At 45.0% G+C, this 19,555-nt stretch overlaps 1 protein-coding gene across 1 annotated transcript in view; it reads right to left on the bottom strand.

Annotated features, from left to right (window-relative positions):
* Positions 1 to 467: 467 nt before the first annotated feature.
* Positions 468 to 19,555, bottom strand: part of LOC135919203 (solute carrier family 13 member 2-like) — a 34,455-nt gene continuing 15,367 nt past the window's right edge. The window contains exons 6-13 of the mRNA XM_065452910.2: positions 12,592 to 12,774; positions 11,056 to 11,178; positions 10,257 to 10,334; positions 6,650 to 6,754; positions 4,661 to 4,841; positions 3,389 to 3,550; positions 2,522 to 2,659; positions 468 to 1,124 (exon numbers count right to left, since the gene is read on the bottom strand). Coding sequence (XP_065308982.2) covers positions 963 to 1,124; positions 2,522 to 2,659; positions 3,389 to 3,550; positions 4,661 to 4,841; positions 6,650 to 6,754; positions 10,257 to 10,334; positions 11,056 to 11,178; positions 12,592 to 12,774 — 1,132 coding nt within the window. The 3' untranslated portion in view covers positions 468 to 962. The remainder of the gene's footprint in view (positions 1,125 to 2,521; positions 2,660 to 3,388; positions 3,551 to 4,660; positions 4,842 to 6,649; positions 6,755 to 10,256; positions 10,335 to 11,055; positions 11,179 to 12,591; positions 12,775 to 19,555) is intronic.

The raw sequence follows: 19,555 nt of genomic DNA, 5'->3' as shown, positions 1-19,555 counted from the left end.
ATCACCTCAGCCGAAAAAGAAATTACGCTTGAAATCGATCAACCCACCAGAGCATCGCCCCATTTCGACAGAGAGAGGGTCAGAAGTTGGGCTCACGATCGATTAGAAGTGAGATTATAAGGAGAAACATTGTTCAAGCTCCTCTAAAATACACAAACTTGCATTTTTAATACATTTTTGACAACAATTTATGTTACTGAAAACTGAACGATAGAATAGCTACAAGCATGCAGGCATGCCATGCTACTCACAATTAAGGTTGAAAGATGAGGAGACACACGCGAGTACTAAAGCGCACACTCGCTTTCATCTTTAAGGACCGAGCCTTAAGTAAGCTATTTCCCCATGTGGTAGGCAAGGAGTACTTTCGCTTAAGACAGTACGCCAGTGAAGCACTTTCGCGAGCTAAGAACATTGGGCCTCTCAAGGTTTCGGTAATATAGAAACGCGAGCTGGTAGTCTAGCGTTCGAGCGCAAAACGGTCGTAAAGAACCACGACTGACGAGAAAATCACGATGAGCGCTTCATCATTCTCGCCGTAAATTTCTCTTGATCCCCGTCGTCACATTTTCTTATCTTCAGCGTAAACCCAGAGTATAGTACGCAAGTGAACATTTATTTTCGACCCCATAAGCGAGCCTGTTAGCAACCCGGCCTGTTAGCAAGTGTCATCGCAAATCTCACCGCAGCCGCAGACTGGCACAAGTTCGCGCACGCCGGCTTGACCCTGCACTTCTACTTAGCGTCCTCTCCGGTGCGACGAACACTACTGGCAACGCATGTCCTTTCGTGCTAACAGCTAGCGGATTGATTGATTCGGAGGGTTGAACATCCCGAGGCAACACTGGAGCCGCCGCGACCTCTTGTTCAGCAGCATAACGCCATAGCCACTGTGCCACCACAGCGGCTCAACCGATTGCGCAACGTCAGAGTCACATGCGAAAGTACTGCTGACGTCGTGGCTAACGTGCGGCCGAAGTAGTGTTGCCGCTGATGTTGGCTGCGACGACGGGTCGCACCCAGTCCGCTTCGCTGAACATGCCGAAGATCGGGTCGCCGAGCACGAAGGTCACGGCCACAGTTGTGAATATTGTGATAGCCTTTACTAGAAGACCAGGAAGGACCTGCGAACACAGAAATTTCAAACATCTTTCATTGCACGCCCTACATACACATCAGTAGCTCTTTCTATGTAGTGGCTGTCCCACATAACTTGAGCCAAACTTTTAAAATATGCAAATGCCACGTAGCTGGACAGAACCAAGGCAATGTTGTTTGCCGTCACTTGGAAATGCTCAGATTATTTTTTTCCACTCCTCCTAATTAGATAAATAATCTTAATTAATTATTCACCTTCTCAGTTATTATATTTATATGAAAAGTGTCAATGAGAAAATTGTAGAGCAGCATGAGAAGCTCCCGCTACACCTTTTTGGTGCTCAATACGTGCTACATAAAAGTTTTTTTCGGAGCGTGAAAGAAGCTTGTGAATACACGCAAAATTGCCACGCGGCCAGTCACGTGGATTGCAGAATTTGAATAGAAAGGTTTGTAATAGATTTACGTTATAGGGCCCTATGCATGAAAGGCATCTCATCGTTAGAACAATTTGCTTCTCAATAAGTAAGGAAATGTCCTATTACGACAATAACTTATAGCAACAACAAATTTCCTTGTCATAAAGGTCCACACTAATTGGAGGCAAAGTGACATGCAGTGGTCGACCTTGATACAAGCGATAAGAAAGATAGGAAGGATAAAACCATGTTGAAGCAGTTGTGAATCGTTCTTTGTTGGTGGTGTTGCTGTACCATGTAATCTAAGCAAAGAAACATAAGGCAATTCCTTTAGACTATTTTGCAATGTTTTTTTACAGCGAAGCTCTTTATGGCTAGGGTTCCGTGCATTTTTCGTGTCTGTCGAAAAAATCTGTGTGAGCAAAAGCCATCATCGTCAGCAATGGTTTGTACCACTGCTGATGCGTTCATCGGCTTCTTCTACAGCTGGCTCTGTTGCCTCTCATCGTACCAGCATGTATGGTATCAGCGTTCGCATACTGCCCCTGCCTCTGCGAAGACGCTGACGGCACTGACACACTTGCAGTAGGTGCGGTGATTTTGGTCTCAAATTCTTTGCCTCAATATATCGCGAAATGAAAACACGAATGTATATAACGAACGCATAACGCGAATGAACGCGAATGTAGAAAAATAAATGTATGGGCGTACCTTTCGTCACGCTGACCACTGATCAAGAGAACAAATGTGTTGGTACCTTTGTTAAAAATTCTGTGTCACATATTTTTCGTGTGCGACACAGCTTCGCTGGTCATCCACCATCACACAGTGAAATAGCTCATTATTTTTTATTCATATTTTGCTGCTCACTAGACCTTTTGCCAAACTCTCCTGCTGCTGCGTTGCTAGCGTTGGGTCACACAAAGGAAGCTGCATACTATATTTCCGCTTCTTTGAAGTTCTGTATGTAATGCTTTCTTCTCTGTTTTATGAGGCCAACTCACCATGTCGGACACCGTCAGGTGTGCGTGCTCGTAAACAATGGCATTTGCTGGAGTCCCCACTGGCAGCAGGAAGGCAAAGTTGCTGGTGAGTGTCGCCGGTATCATTAGGAGCAGAGGGTTTACGTGGAGGTCTTCAGCCTTGGAGGTCAACGAAAAAAAAAGACCGCCTCTTTGAGGCTTATATGTTACAAACTTGTACTGAACTTCGTAATTTGTTTCAGCGACTGCTCAAAGGAAGTTTCTTGCCTACTTGTGCATCCACAGTCTTTATAACTGGCTTTATGCTCCATAAAATATTGAGTTATCCAAGCAGAAATCAACGACACTTTCGCAGCGATTAATCTTTTTTAACTTCGTCCCACATGCTTGGCGCTTCGACCATCAGGAGTGCAATACCCTACTTCTGGCAATATTTTCGCCATACGACCTTCGGTCCCTAGTTCTATGCCCGTGCACAGCAGGGCCCAATTTCGAGCACGGCTCTCAGAACTGTTGTCGAATTTTCTGACGAGATTTTACAAGCTTAATAACCTGCAAGCTTTGATTGCACAAGGAAACTCAGTTCCCTTACCTCTAAGTTCATCTCTACAAATTGTGTTGCCGAAATTTAACAAGTAATATTTATGTTTTCCGCTATCAATTTGACCGAACTATGCGTACAATATTAAGTTCATCCTCCTCTTCTACGAAGAGGGATATTTTGGTTTTTTGCATGCTTTGAAAAACTATATTTACCATACTAGACCTTTTCATGCGCAGCAGGAAGAAAGCAGCGTTTTGCTAATGTATTATAGTTTGGGTCGCTTCCGGACGATGATTATTGCGATCTAGCAAAGCACGAGAATATTGGCATTTGTATCTATTCACCAGAACTGCAAATATGGGCAGCAGAACCGTGACAGTGCCGGCGTTGCTGACGAACTCCGACATGAACGAGCACAAGATGCTGAGGCACATCATGAGCACACCTGCAGGCAGGTGGGACAAGTGGCCGAGCTGTTGACCGAGAAGTAAAGAAAGACCGGAGACCTGCGCGCAGAAAATATATACGGTGTATGTATGCGACATTCGAACACCTTCCTCGAAATACGAAAAGCGATGATCAGTCGGCCTTTTTTCATGAGAGCTCGTGGTCTCGCGGCTACTGTAGGAAATTATTTACTTTTACTTTAATTGGAATGGGGCTGCAGAATCAGATATCATCTTCCACATAAATGTGTAATGCGCCATACACGTAAGAACATGCCGGGAAAACCCGGGGAAGGCGGGAGATGTAAATTCAAGACGATGAGCAAAACGAGAACAAGGTGAAAGCAGGAGCCAACGTTTCGACAAGTGGACTTGTCTTCTTCAAGGCGACATATGATTTCCTCGCCGCAGTATATATATATAGGTGGGGTTCTTCTGAATGGGAGAGGACGTAAGGAGGTTGGGTGTGGCAACGAGCGAATCTATGTTAGCGGCGAGGGTGTCGAATTGAGAATAAAGGAGTGCTGTGCGCAAGGCCACAGACACGGCCGTCTGTCAATCACGTGTAAACGCCCGTGTGTCAGCCGGCGTGTCAAAGACGTGCACAGCAGCCCTATATTACCTGTTTCGCTGTTGGTCATGGGCTATGGTGTCTCTGACAGATATAATAGAAGGAAAGAAGTCCACTTGTCGAAACGTTGGCTTCTGCTTTCCCCTTGTTCTCGTTTTGCTCAATGTAAGAGCGTGGTAACACAGGTAACCTATTATTCAAAGAAGATAGATGGACATAGTAAAATGTAGGCTTGAAATTTTTAACAATAATATAACAAGGCATATTGCTAGAGCAAGCCTTTAGATGTTGGATGTAACCCACACCTGCTTGGGCCAACACATTGGCCTGCAGTATTTTGAAATAAGTAAATAAATAAATAAATAAATAAATAAATAAATAAATAAATAAATAAATAAACGAATACAAGGCCCTTGTTGAAACGTTGGCTCCAGTGAGATCTGTTGTTTGACCTATCATTGTTCATGATTGTGCGGTGCGGGAGAAAGCAGGGTAACGGTTACCGCCAGGCAGCTAGCAAGAGTGTGCCAGTAACGAATTGCCACAAAGTGCTTAATTCTTTTAGTGCTTTAAGGTTTTGCAGTCAACTATTCAAATACCCTCATGGCGTCGGCGACCGCAAAACCACTGCCGATGAGCAGGATGACGCTCCACTGCAGCTTTGCCTGCACAACAGGCCATGTGACAAGTCCGGGGCTTTTAGCTCCTTCCCATGGTTGGGCGGGAATCATGAAGAGCAAAATGACAGGGATCATGGCCGCAGTAGCGTCTTTGGGTTTCCTGCGTGCCACACCAAATGAAGTACGATTTGAAAAACGGCGCTAGCTGTGGAACCGCAGGAAGCCCGACAACACGGACGTCTGCGTTGTTCATATTACTGTGGTTCATCTTGTTGTGACGTAATAGTTCTGCGGAAACTCGCAAGGTGGAGAGAAGAAATTAATCAAGGGAAGATCAGACATCCACCCGTTGGTAGCAATTACTACAGAGGAAACCCTTACGGATTCCTCGAAAGAAAGCGTCGCAGTTAAAGAAAAATTCGTCCTGGTCCGGGACTTGAACCCGGGACCACCGCCTTTCCGGGGCAGCCGCTATACCATATGAGCTAACCAGGCGGCTAGCAGATGGCAGGGCGAAGTCGAATTGGTCAACAACTCGAAGCAAAGGCAAGAGTTTTGACGTAATTGGTAGTTTTTCTTCAACAGCGAGGTCTTTCTTTCGAGGAACCCGTATGGGTTCCTATGTAGCAATTGCTACGAGCGGAGGGATGTCGGATCTTTCCTTTATACATCTTGTTCTAGAGCATGTTGTATCCCCGCCAACTTCGCTGGACCATTGGGTCACTAGTCAGGTGAGAGACATCATTATATTTTATTTCTGTGTGTAAAGCAATACTGCTAACCGTTACAGCAATTACTAATTTCTTAATATCATCTCAGATGGTACTATGCCCCGTTTTCCCTGCCCAACTTCCTCTTTTGTCACCTCTAGCTTCAACCTTCATTGCGTTTATTGCCGATGCAGCTGTCATCCCTTCGATTCCCAACTAACTCACTCCTTGAATTAATATTGTAATGCCATACTTTGCCAGTACTAACCTGTTTAAATTTTCATACTTCCCAGAACTGTGGCGGACTGCAACACTTTACCTAGAAATTTATCCTAATTTCGCAGAGTTGATTTCGGCTCGTGTCTTGTAACAGCTGTTGGTTATTGCTTCCGTTTGAAAGTTCTTATAACTTCTTGTTTTTGCTTGTTTTCTTTCTTGCATTGACATATTTTGTCATGTGTATCGCACATATTGCACATTCGGGGAAAATTTTTCGCAGTTAGGTATGTTTTTCTTGCCTCTCTTGCTTCGTCCTTTGTTTCTTCAGTATGGAATAAGTAAAATAAAATATAGGCTTGGATACACTGCTTGTTGAATGCCACAGGAAACGTAACCGTCATCAATCTAACACTAGGTGTGTGGTGGGAACACATCGTGCATGAAACCACCAGCCATCTCGTCTCACCGAACATTTGCACCCGCCGCAGATCACCTCCAAGATACGGCGCGTGGGCCACGTATGCGCTCAGTCGCGCGGACAGCCATGCGTAGCCACGGCCGGGCTAAAGGAGGAGACTGGCGCTCACTTGCCCCCTTGCATTTTAAAACGCGCTTTAAAACGTGACCTGCAGTACTAGGCGCATCAAGCCACCATCCTTTTCTTCTCACTCTCGCACGCTTTTTTTGTCACACACACAGCACACTGCGAACGAGGCCCAATAGAACCGTATCGCTCATGGGCTTTATACGGAACGTCATGGAGACGGTGCTGGCGCAGATTCGCGCGTAGTGTCCATATAGTTGCTATCACAGTAAAAACAGAAAGTTACCATGGAATAATAAAATATACAGAAAAGCAGCTGTGAATGCTGTCACAGCTCTTGGAGTTTGTCGCCGGACAGTGGAAGCGACGCCGCACGCCACGGAGCACTGAACTACACGTTCGCATGTTTTAACCACCAAATTTCTGGATTCATATAATTATGGTACTGTACCACTAAAAAAGTGATGTGCTTTAATAAAATGATAATTCACTCACACGGAACCAAACAATGTCGCCCAGCCTCTGGCGAACATGGGGTCCCGGAATAGCCAGAGAAAAACCAGCAGTGTGAACAGCAGTAAGACGGCCACCTCATGGAATCTGTGACGCGCAGAATGAGAATCAGTAGCAATTTTATCTACGCCCTGAATAAGCTTTTCTTTATTGTTGCATATGAAAGCAGGTCATTTAGTCATTGGAACAGAGCATTTGCTTTTTCGCCAGGCAAATGAAATTCTAAGGTAGTAGAGAGAGAGAGAGAAAAGAATACAGAGAAAGGCAGGGAGGTTAACCAGAGGTAGTTCCGATTAGCTACCCTGCATGGGGAAAGGGTTAAGGGGGAGAAAAAGAGAAGGAGAGTGGAAAGGGGAGATAGAAAGAAAGAGGGACGAGCACGAACAAAGCGCGCACGCTATAGAGCGGTATGGGGCGGCATTCCTAAAGTCTATCGTGAAGCCCCGTAGACCCTGGGAGCTTTAATAACGCGAGTATGGCCTTCAGCGCGGATGTTCTTTCGGAGCCCTGACCTAAAGCTTTGAGTTCTGATAGTGGACTATTGTCCAACCGGTCCAGTACTCTTAACCTCACTTGTCTCTGGGCACAATATCGCGGGCAGACACAGGTAATATGGGCGAGCGTCCAATCGATGTTGCATGTGTCGCACGTAGGACTGTTGGCCATTGCAATAAGGAAATCACATGAGTTCGTAAAGCCAACGCCTAGCCACAGACAGTACAGCATGGTCTGTTCACGTCGTGCTAACCAAGGCGGGAGGTGCATCCGTATTTCCGGAGACAAAGAACGCAAACGACTCATGGTGAAAACGTTCGAGTCCCACAGGGACAAAGTACAATCACGGGACGTCAATCTCAACCCAGCCGCAGCGTCTGTTCGCGAAAGCGGAATAAATACTCTTTGACCACTTTCAGGGACACCAAAACTTGAACAAAACACCAAAGGGACACCAAAGGGACACCAAAGGGGACACCAAAGACTTGAAAAATTATAGACCAATCAGCTTACTGTCCGTTGCCTACAAACTATTTACTAAGGTAATCGCAAATAGAATCAGGAACATCTTAGACTTCTGTCAAGCAAAGGACCAGGCAGGATTCCGTAAAGGCTACTCAACAATAGATCATATTCACACTATCAATCAGGTGATAGAGAAATGTGCGGAATATAACCAACCCTTATATATAGCTTTCGTTGATTATGAGAAAGCATTTGATTCTGTCGAAACCTCAGCAGTCATGGAGGCATTACGGAATCAGGGTGTAGACGAGCCATATGTAAAAATACTGAAAAATATCTATAGTGGCTCCACAGCCACGGTAGTCTTCCATAAAGAAAGCAACAAAATCCCAATAAAGAAAGGCGTCAGGCAGGGAGATACGATCTCTCCAATGCTATTCACAGCGTGTTTACAGGAGGTATTCAGAGACCTGGATTGGGAAGAAATGGGGATAAAAGTTAATGGAGAATACCTTAGTAACTTGCGATTCGCTGATGATATTGCCTTGCTTAGTAACTCAGGGGAGCAACTGCAATGCATGCTCACTGACCTGGAGAGGCAGAGCAGAAGAGTGGGTTTAAAAATTAATCTGCAGAAAACTAAAGTAATGTTTAACAGTCTCGGAAGAGAACAGCAGTTTACAATAGGCAGCGAGGCACTGGAAATCGTAAGTGAATACATCTACTTAGGGCAGGTGGTGACTGCGGATCCGGATCATGAGACAGAAATAATCAGAAGAATAAGAATGGGCTGGGGTGCGTTTGGCAGGCATTCTCAGATCATGAACAGCAGGTTGCCATTATCCCTCAAGAGAAAAGTGTATAACAGCTGTGTCTTACCAGTACTCACCTACTGGGCAGAAACCTGGAGGCTTACGAAAAGGGTTCTACTCAAATTGAGGACGACGCAACGAGCTATGGAAAGAAGAATGATAGGTGTAACGTTAAGGGATCAGAAAAGAGCAGATTGGGTGAGGGAACAAACGCGAGTTAATGACATCTTAGTTGAAATCAAGAAAAAGAAATGGGCATGGGCAGGACATGTAATGAGGAGGGAAGATAACCGATGGTCATTAAGGGTTACGGACTGGATTCCAAGGGAAGGGAAGCGTAGCAGGGGACGGCAGAAAGTTAGGTGGGCGGATGAGATTAAGAAGTTTGCAGGGACGGCATGGCCACAATTAGTACATGACCGGGGTTGTTGGAGAAATATGGGAGAGGCCTTTGCCCTGCAGTGGGCGTAACCAGGCTGATGATGATGATGATGATGATGATGATGATGGTGATGATGATGATGATGACCAATTTCATGCGCAGATCGGGCGACTACGTCGGCGTGGTCATTTCATTTCATTTCATTTTATTTCCTTAAAAGCCCCATAGGGGCATTACATAAGGGGTGAGCATACATATATGTATTATACATCAGTTTAAGAATAACAGAGCATAAGTTACAACACACGTGAAAATTAGGTACATAATTCCTTCTAGTACACACATACCATATCCCGCACATATTTTTGTATTCTAAAAAATGGTCTGTTAGTTTTTGCATGAATGTAGGTGCACAGGTTATGGCGGCAATTTGATGGGGTAAGTCGTTCCAATCTGTTGCTGCGCGAAGGAAGAATGAGCCTAAAAAAGTGGTAGTAAGAGTTCGAGGGCGTCCAACTAGGTACACATGCCCAGTACGATGTGGTATACGGGCAGCGGGAATAATGTATGGTGGTTGATTAAGTGAAGTATGATAAAACTTATGAAAAAGAGAGAGAGTTGAAATGCGACGGCGATCAGCGAGTGTAACCAGTCCGGATTCTTTTTTCAATGATGACACGTTGACATCATATGAGTATACATTGAATGGATGAACTTTATGGCACGGTTTTGCACCGATGATGATGTTACCGCTGATGTTACAATGTCCTGGAAGCCATTGAAAGATTATGTTGTGTCCCTTGTCATGGATTTGATGATACCTGTTCATTTGGTCCGTGGTGCATTGGGCTTTGTATGTACTGGCTGTCTTGGAGTCACTACAGACTGTCCATTGTTGCAGTGGTTCCTGCTTAACGAAATAAAGTGCAGTATAGAGTGCCGAGAGTTCTGCCCGTCGATTTGGTCGGGCGTGAAGTTTTTAATTTGATTTCTTCAGATTTTGCCGGGATGATGACTGCAGCAGCAGAGCTGTTGAGTTTTACCGAACCATCTGTGTAGACGTGTTGCCGGAATCTGTGTATGTTGTGAATGTGTTCCAAAGTTGCTTGTTTCATATTCGACATTCGATATTCGACATTCGGTTCGATATGTGCAGGTCGTTTTTTTTTAATATTCGGATTCGATTTGATTCGAAAATTTCGATATCCAAACGTCCCTAAAGAAAGCGCGTTGCTGAAGTGGGTTCCTCCAGTGACCTCATTTCCTTCAATTCAGAGCGGGCGTCTAACAAGGACGTCAAGGCAGAGAATGACCACATGCGCACATGTCTTGTTTCCCTTCGCTGTCCTCCTCTTTCTTATAATGCCACACAATTGAGGCTCCCCCTTGAAGTGTACTAAACAAACTTCGAGGTTCTAAACAATCGCTGGCGTACCTCATTGGTCCGAGGGCCGCGTAGTTGCGACGAACAGCTTCCATCACAGAGCTGCTGCTTTCTTGGCCAACACTTGGTCTGCAATATTAAGAAGTACATTATAATAAGATGAAAAACTGCATTCCATCTGAGGCAACCGAAGACATCTCGTCTGCAAGAAAGCGAAAAACGATCGAGGGGCTGACCAAGAACTAAATTCACTCTAAATACATGACAGCTTAACTTCTACTCAGTTACCACATGACAGACAAATAGTTTCAACAGATATGTGCCAAAAATTCATTTGTTCGTTGCTGCCAGCTTTTTGCAACACTAATATGTAAACTCATTACGATATTTTAAAAAATCAAGCACGAACGTTCCGAACTACTTCGTTCCTTTGACGACATTTCAATTCGGTTTTCACAACTCTTTGCGCTATGTCACGAATTATATTGTACGCTTTGAATGTTTCTTTTTCTCGAGCTATTCAGCCTGGCTGAAGATTTGCAGCAATTCTGTTCAATCGTTACTTGCTCTGTGTACGTATTTGTCAAAGTGCTGTTGCTAAGAACTGCAGCATAAAAAATTCGACCCAAAGTTACCTATAGCTAACGCACGCACGCACGCACGCACTCACTCACTCACTCACTCACTCACTCACTCACTCACTCACTCACTCACTCACTCACTCACTCACTCACTCACTCACTCACTCACTCACTCACTCACTCACTCACTCACTCACTCACTCACTCACTCACTCACTCACTCACTCACTCACTCACTCACTCATTCCCTCAACACTTCGCGGACTCACCTTTTACACTTGAAGAACACAGGCAGCACAGTAACGAAAATAATGGCCGTACTGATAATCGTTACCGGCAGGGCGAAGAATAGCCATAGCGCGTAGTCGACCGGAGCCCGTTCTGCGTACAAGCTGTGGTATAAGATAGAAAGGACCCGTTGTTCTTACTGTTTTATGGTTGATGGTACGCGAAACTTAACTCCAAGGAAGCTTCCTGCATCAAAATGATACTAAAGAAACACAAGTTTAGAATAATCAAGGAAAAAAGGGAGTACCAAAAATCTTCACATTCGTAAACACAGAGCTTGCAAGCACTTACATATAGCGTGCAGAATATGTAAATGAAATGAACAGCGTACTTGTTTACATTAGCTTAACACTAGAGTACAAACATTTTCCAATCAGATAAATTCAGCATGGACGCTGAAGAATAGCAAGAAAAACAGTCAGCGCTTAAACAGTTATATGTACAGGCAAATAGGCAAAATTAAAGCGGCTGAGATCCTCGAATGTGTCCAAGCGTATACATAACAGGGCAAGGCAAGTCAGTTCTACGGAAGTCCTCAAAGTGGAGGAAAGTTCTTGAAAGTGAAAAATTATCATCTACCCAACTGTAACCGAGGCACTATTCTAGATATATTCTGATATGTCTAGAATAGTGCGCTTCTGCGTTGTAAAGCGCAACGTCGAGCATGTGCTCGCATATGAATATAATAATAATAATAATAATAATAATAATAATAATAATAATAATAATAATAATAATAATAATAATAATAATAATAATAATAATAATAATAATAGCTTATTTGGGTTCAGAAAGGCTGAATGCAGCGGCATCTGTGTGCTAGGCGCACGCTGGGAATAATATCTCAATTTTGTTTTGCTGTTTTATCCCTCTGATCGTGAATGTAGATTTGTTCGGCTTACGAAGTGTCGCATCGCGTAAGCACTGCTGTGCTGTGATTGATTTCGACTTCGTTTATGGCTGCCGATGCGAAACACTGTCATGCGTAACTTCATCAATAGGGAAACACCAGCTCATCTCAATTAAAGGAACGCCGAGGCTCTGGAAATTGCAAAATATTCCTCAGTCCTAGCGTGCAGCCTTTTGCGTTGTATACCACAGTGCGTCGCCGGCGCAGCACTCCCGTTAACGTCGGGCTTTATGCATAGGCCATGACGTGTGTACTTCAGCTGGTTCGCCGTTGCCGCGTTCTGAAAACTTTTTAGCGCCGCTGTACGATCTCGCCGCAACAAGTTAGAGCTAGCATTTGCTCCGAGGTTGCCGTGAGAGCTTAATTCCAGTCGTTCTCTCCCTGTTTGTGTCTTCCCGAACGTATTTTAGCCTCTAGCAAGCTGAAAGTTTCCTAGCAATTCAGACCCACTAATTTTTCAGTAGTCGGGCTGCATTATTGATGTTATGACCTCAAGGTGCAGCCAAATATTCTCCTTGGACAGCTCGGAGGAAAACATAAGTCTGTTATTCTGCAATTTGGGCATCCTAAGTGCTACCCACATGCTTTATAAATGCATTCCACGCACTCTTCAATGGCGAACTTGAAGACGACATTGGAAGCAGCACTCGTGATGGTAGTGATTGCGCCCGTGTTGGCACCGTAGATGACGCTCAGGTAGAGTAGGACGCGAATGCGGTGCTTCTCAGACCCTGCGACGTGGCTCTTGGCACGTGCGGGGATAGGTAAAATCAGCACTGGAAACATCACTCTGAAATGCAAAAGCAGCATGTTGTATTTGTTGAACAACTCTCATTAATTCTGATGCTTGGTATGCGCAAGCAAATTACGTTTTGTGTATGATTACACATTCTAATAACCGTAACATGACTGTCAGCACTTTGCCCCTGTAGGACTCGAACGTTTTCCCCATATGTCGTTTGCCTCCGGATATATAGATACATCTACCGCCTGGTTACCACGACGTGAACAGGCCATGACGTACCGCCTGTGGCTAGGCCTTGCATTTACAAACTGTAATGCCTTCCTTATCGGAATGGTCAACAGCCCCGCCTGTGATGCATGTGGCTGTGATGAGGCGCTCGCACACATTATCTGTGTATGCCCGCGCTATAGTGCCGAGAGGCAAGCGATGTGCTGAGTGCTGGACCAAATGGGCGATCGTGCACTATCAGAACTGAAAGTTCTGGGCCAGAGAGAGAGAGAGAGAAAGGCAAAGGAAAGACAGGGAGGTTAACCAGAGATTATCTCCGGTTGGCTACCCTGTTCTGGGGGAAGGGAAAGGGGATGCAATAGGTGAGAAAGAAAGAAGGATAAAAAAAGGAAAAAAAACCTAAGCACACACACGCACGTACACACGAACTATTTCTGTGGGCACTGTCACGCAACCCGCAAAGGCATTCCTAGTCTTACGCAGTGTCACCGTACAGTCCTGCGCCACACAGTGTACTGTCACAATTTGTCAGAAAGTCCCGTGTCTTTCAAGTATCGCAGCAGCGCCTTCATAGCGGATCGCGTTGATGTTCGCGTAGGCCAGGTTCCAAGGATCTTGTCTTCTGTCATTGGGCGCTTGTCCAGTTGGTCTAAGGTGGCTGAGAGGACAGTTCTTTGTAGGTTAAAACGAGAGCACTGACAAAGAAGATGCTCGATCGTTTCGTTGCACCCGCAGAAGTCACACAGTGGGCTGTTGGCCATTCCGATAAGGAAAGAGTAGGCATTTGAAAATACTACTCCAAGCCATAGACGGATAAGAAGGGTGCAGTCACGTCGTGGAAGCTCGGACGGAATATGGAGCTGTAAATTAGGGTCCAGAGTATGGAGGCGTGCACTTGTGAAATCGGATGAATTCCACTGGGCTAATGTCAGGTCACGCGCAAGTGTGGCAAGTTTTTTCGCTGCGTCGGCTCTCGAAAGAGGAATGGCAACGCAGTTGACGCCGTCATGGGCAGATCAGGCAGCTGCGTCTGCTCGATCATTGCCATGTATGCCACAGTGACTAGGCAACCACTGATATATTATATCGTGTCCTTCGTCAACTAGTCGATGGTGGACTTCTCTGATTTCTGCGGCGAGCTGCTCATGTGATCCATGGCGCAGTGCTGAGAGTACACTCTGTAGGGCTGCCTTGGAATCACAGAAGATTGACCATGCCTGGGATGGTTCCTCCTTAATAAAATGAAGAGCCGCACGCAGGGCTACGAGTTCAGCAGCTGTCGTTGATGATACATGTGACGTCTTTAGCTGTATCTTGACGGATCTTCTTGGTATCAGCACAGCGGCAGCTGCGCTTGCAGATGTAACTGAACCGTCGATGTAAACGTGTACGCGGCCACTGTGCACCTCATGTAAATGTTCTAACGTGGCCTGCTTAAGGGCAAACGAGGACATGTTGGCTTTCTTCATGATTCCTGGGATGGTGAGGCGTATGTCAGGTCTGGGCCAGTCTCTCAAAATGTCTATGTCTGGGCCAGTGCTCTCAAAAAAATTCGGAGCTGAAAGCCTTATTTGTGCTACTAAGGTTCCTGCGGTCTACGGGTGTTCATGACAGGCTTTAAGAACGCCTCTCGCTAGCGTTCTATTGTGAACGTGGTTTGTTTTTGCTAGTCTCTCTCTCTCTCACTTCCATTTTGCTTTCTTTCTCTTTTTTATCCCGCTACTCCTTCCCCCTTGCTGGGTAGCCAACCTGGGGCGCTGTAACGTAATACTATTCCAAACTTTTCTATTCCATATCTCCAATCAGCCCTCCGAGATTGGTCAAAAACTTTTTTTGGGCCACCCCCACTTCACCTGTCTGTCACGCTACGTCACGAACACCGCGATAGATCCTCATCTGATAAGATGTGTACCCACTGATTATGCATGATTTGAGCGAAAAAAAGAAAAATAGTTTTTTCTGATCGATGCCTTTTCGCCATTAGCCCCCTGCTATTGGTCAAAAGTTTTCGGGTTGCACCCACTTCACCTGCCTGTCACGCGACGTCACAAAACCGCAAAAACTCACCGCGTCAAAGTGACGTGTACGCATTAAAGATGCATTAATATGCCGAACAAAACTGAATTTTCTTTTGAATAGCCGCTGGCTGCCCCTTTCCATAAGGAATAAAAGATGGCTACCGCCAATCGCTCAGGCGCTGGGTGCTCGCACCTGCCGGAGAGCGTGGGTTTATTTGCGTATAATAAAACGCTTTGCGTGGCCATTTAATGTTTTCGAGCACTTTTGGCGCGTTTACGACCTCATTCTGCCAACTCTTCTTTGCTGAGGATCCGTTTTAGCGTCATTCTTAAGCTTCCGTTGCATGCCGCCGCGATTTTCGACCAACCACCAAAAGCTAAGTAAGTGGAAGCGGGCCAATCGCAGAAGCCGGCACCACCTTCTTCATCCGGTTATCGAGTTTCAGTGCAGTGGCTCGGCCCAATTGATTCCCTCTCCACTTGAGCGTGCTCCTCGCCTCTTGTGGGCCAATTAGATAAGACAAACCGCTCAGTGTAGGCAATGTTATTCGTTTTTCAAGCAAACAAAAGTGACCTCCTATAAACGAGGAGAGCGTTTGATTGGTCTGTTGAGACAACCTTGCGGGTGACTGCCCGATGCTTGCGTCGGCGGTTACGCAAATTTGACGTCGGGAGATTGGAATAAAAACATTGAAATAGTTTTACGTTATAGCGCCCCTGAATTACCTCTGGTTAAGCTCTCTGCCTTTCTATGCACTCTCTCTCTCTCTCTCTGTCTCTCAGTGCCCGCATGCATGTTATGGAATAAGCGAATATGCCATGGTCACACAAAGAAATTACCGGTAGCGTAACTACAGAAAACAAATAATTAGCAGAGAGACAATGTACTTTGATAATACTCTCGTGTGCATATATCTCGAAGTAAGACATGTTGGGCTAGTCGGTTGATAGATTAAGCAAAATTTTGAAGTGCGCGAGAGAGACAGGACATGCATATAGACGCACACACCAGCACACACTATGCTTTGTGTGTGCGTCTGAATTTCTGATTACGGTTTACGTCCCGTCTTTCTCAAGCAGTTTAAAATTTTGCTGAAGCATAGATTTCAGTCGAGAGGGCACGGCATGCCAATTTCGAGAGCTTATTGAACGTGCACATGTTTATCGGGTGACCGCGTTTCGCCTTCCAACAAATGTTATCACTCAGGGAAGTTTCTCGAGTGTTTTCGATCATTCTAACCACTGTCACCGAATCTTGTGCAATCTGATCGCATGGATGCGCGACGCGAATTGTGTAGTACTTTCTGGACATCTCGAAGCTTCGATGACTCATGTATAAAACCCGACGCGCTTGACCCAATGATCAGATTTTCGACAATCGCCGACTGTATTCGCCGCTATCATTGTGCTTTGAGTGTAGCCTGGTTTTCGGAGCATAGGTTCGTACAACAGGTGAGTTCCCTTTACAGTTTTGCAACTGTGTTCCTGACCGTCACTACCACTGACAGTATCTTCGCTTATACTCTGAGTGCAATAAACATAGTATTGTATTCTGCTCCCCTTAAATGGCTTACTTAATGAGATGTTTTCCACCTTGACAAGTATTACGCTCACAGCCAGTTTGATACGACAACAACCTGACAGTCTGACAGGGTTATGAAGCCGAGGAAACCACTCAGGGGTTTCAGTTATTTTTTGAAATCGGTTCACATTCCACTGTTACTATTTCAACAAATATTTATGCATAAGAAAAATCTTCGTGGAACATCTAGTGCTCTGGGTTTTGATCATACTAAATTGATTTAGCTGTGCTTATAACGAAGCCTAATTTATGAAATGTTGCTTCATTTTATGACGTGCTTTATTGGGCAAGGTTGAGTAACTGTTAAGTAATTAAAGTAAAAAAGAGTCGCGCTTTAGGTTTAGTTTAGCCGCGCATAGTCGAGAATACTAATTATAGTACTGCATAAGAATATGGGCATTGCTTGGTTACACCGGACTTTGTTGGCCTCTATAGCATCATTCTTGGTGTCTTGGTGTCTTTCTGATTTCTTTTTTTTTCTTAGACAGAGAAAGCTTGCCAAGAACTTGGTGCTATAGGTATGAAGCATGTATACATTATAGGCCAATTAGAACATTTATCGCAGCAAAATTGTAATATAATGACCTCCGGTCGTGAACATCTTTTACAGTGTACGTCAATCGCTGATTTCATTTCGTCTGCGTACATTAGCTATAACATGTACAGTCATAACTGATGACGTGATTTTTTTTTCTAAGGCGACGAAGCAATCAATTTAATATGCTGAATATCTCTTCCTTGAACTATTTTCTACCCACTATAAACATTAAAGAAAGGCATTCCAAACAAGTATGCGCTCGCACTGTCATAATTTTATGGTTCTTGCCCTCTAAAGGCATAGTTTAGGAAAGATATCTTTATTGACATGATAAATATTAGATAAGCTATTGTGAGAATGCGGCAGCGGCATTTTTTTCCCTTGTCTGGGGAACACAACCAGTCGTACACACGTATACTCCGCTACATTTGTGCATACGTATATAGTTTGTGCAGAAAAATGAGTTTGTTGCAGCTAAAGGGACACTAAAGGCAAATACCAAGTCGACATAGACTGTTTAAATAACATTCCATAAACCTCGCAACGCTCGTTTCGTGCCGAGAAAAGACTTAGTTTAAGAGAAAATTGCATCCGAAGAGTCCGAATACCTTTTTCGAAATTCAAATATCCCGCCATCCAACCGGGGGAGTGGTGCCTTTGCATACGCCATCACCACCCTTTGCTGCAGTTGGTGAGTAAAACGGCGCCAAACAGACGGCCGTACCGAGCCACTTACCAGCAGCTGCTTTTTGTTTTTGGTCAAGCGGCGTAGACCGTTCGGGCATCCCGCGACATCGCATGGAAGTTTAATTGTCTGCTACCTGCAGTTTGTGCGAGTTTCGCAAGCCGGGAAAACAAGCGCAGCCCTACGTGATAACGAAACTGCTGAAACGGGAACGCGTGGGTGGCGTGGAGTCGAGCGAAAACGAAACCTTTCGACCGCCCGCGTTGTTGTCGAGGGTAATTTCAATGAGTTAGTTTTTTTTAATTAAATAGAACTGGACAACTCGCATTTTATTTCGTCTTATAATACTATAAAAGGATGTTCTTTGCAACGAGTGGTTGAGCACTAGTGACAGAATTTAACTGAGAAGTGCTTTCGTCATCGGCCAAGTACTTGAATGTCCCGGGGGAGTCTCTAATCATGTCCTGCATTTACCTCAATTTCTCGATTATTAAGTCTCTGTTCGCTATAATATTCACGCCCTAGAGGTTCTCGAGCACTAATCTATCACTCTAGCTTGACTTAATATTTGCCTTTAGTGTCCCTTTAAAGCATACATAACGGTATGACAACAGTAAAAGAACACAACACTGCAAAGAAACAATATAAAACCAGAAGTAGAAAAGAAAAGCGTATATACAATTTGTAATGACATTACGCACATTATATACAAGGCAGCAGTACAAATAAAGAAGCACACTGATATAAATATACACTTCTTTAGCTATACAATTGTATAACAGGATTGTGTTGTTTTTGTGCACCTTCGATAAGCCCGACATTGCCACTGGCCCCTAGATTTTTTTTTATGAGTAGAATGTTATCAGAGTGCACCTTCTCGTGGGGGCGTGTGTTGGCTCGAATCCAGTAACTTCTGTTCTTTTTTATTACGATAGGAAATATATGGTCACTCCAAGCGCATTTCTTCCATCGCCGTCGCCGTAATGTTCAATGTCCAAACACGATAACATCGTCGCCGCGCGCCGTATACGCTATATGTGCAAGTGAAAGCTTGCGAGGGTCAGCCGACGATCGCGGCTCAACCTAGCGCTCGTGTGGGAGAAAAGCGGGGCGGAAGCGCGCCGTCTTCAGTCGCGCGCGAGGCACGGGGAGTGTGTGTGTGTGTGGGGGGGGGGGGGGGGTTGAGGGAGGGCGTTCAACTCCGGTGGCAGTTGCTTAGGGCGCGGCCACGTGGGCGCCGTATCTTGTAAGCGATCTCCGACGTCGACAAAGTGCACGCTCGTGCGGACCTCATCTTCAAAGCGATCTGCGATGTGAACAAAGTACGCGGAATGCCGGTAGCTTCGTATGTGCTGTGCTTTCGACGCTTAATTCGGGCTGCAGCAAGAGACAGCACGACGTTAAAGGTCGCTCGCTGCTGCGGAGGCGCCTCTTCACTCCAGCGTTATTACAGCGAGTTTCCGCGGTTATCGAGCGAGGTATGTTCATGCTTACCTGTGCGCGCGTGACACCGTGCTTGTTAATTTAGTTAGTAAGCGAATGTTTGCAAGTTTATACGGCCGATGAAACTAATATGCTTACTTCGTATAGCTATCTACTAATTTGCTATTGCACTAGGTGCTTCGCCTTCTGGGCGAAACTGCGACTTTCGTTTTTCGCTACATTTTTACTCCTGACGGGATGAAATTTTGAAACCGAACACCTACACGTAAAGAAACTAGCAAACTAGTGCTTATATCTGAAGGAAAAAACTAGAACATTATTATAGAAGCTGA

Source organism: Dermacentor albipictus, chromosome 2, assembly GCF_038994185.2.
Source record: "Dermacentor albipictus isolate Rhodes 1998 colony chromosome 2, USDA_Dalb.pri_finalv2, whole genome shotgun sequence".
Lineage (NCBI taxonomy): Eukaryota > Metazoa > Arthropoda > Arachnida > Ixodida > Ixodidae > Dermacentor > Dermacentor albipictus.
This window is presented reverse-complemented; position numbering and strand designations above follow the sequence as displayed.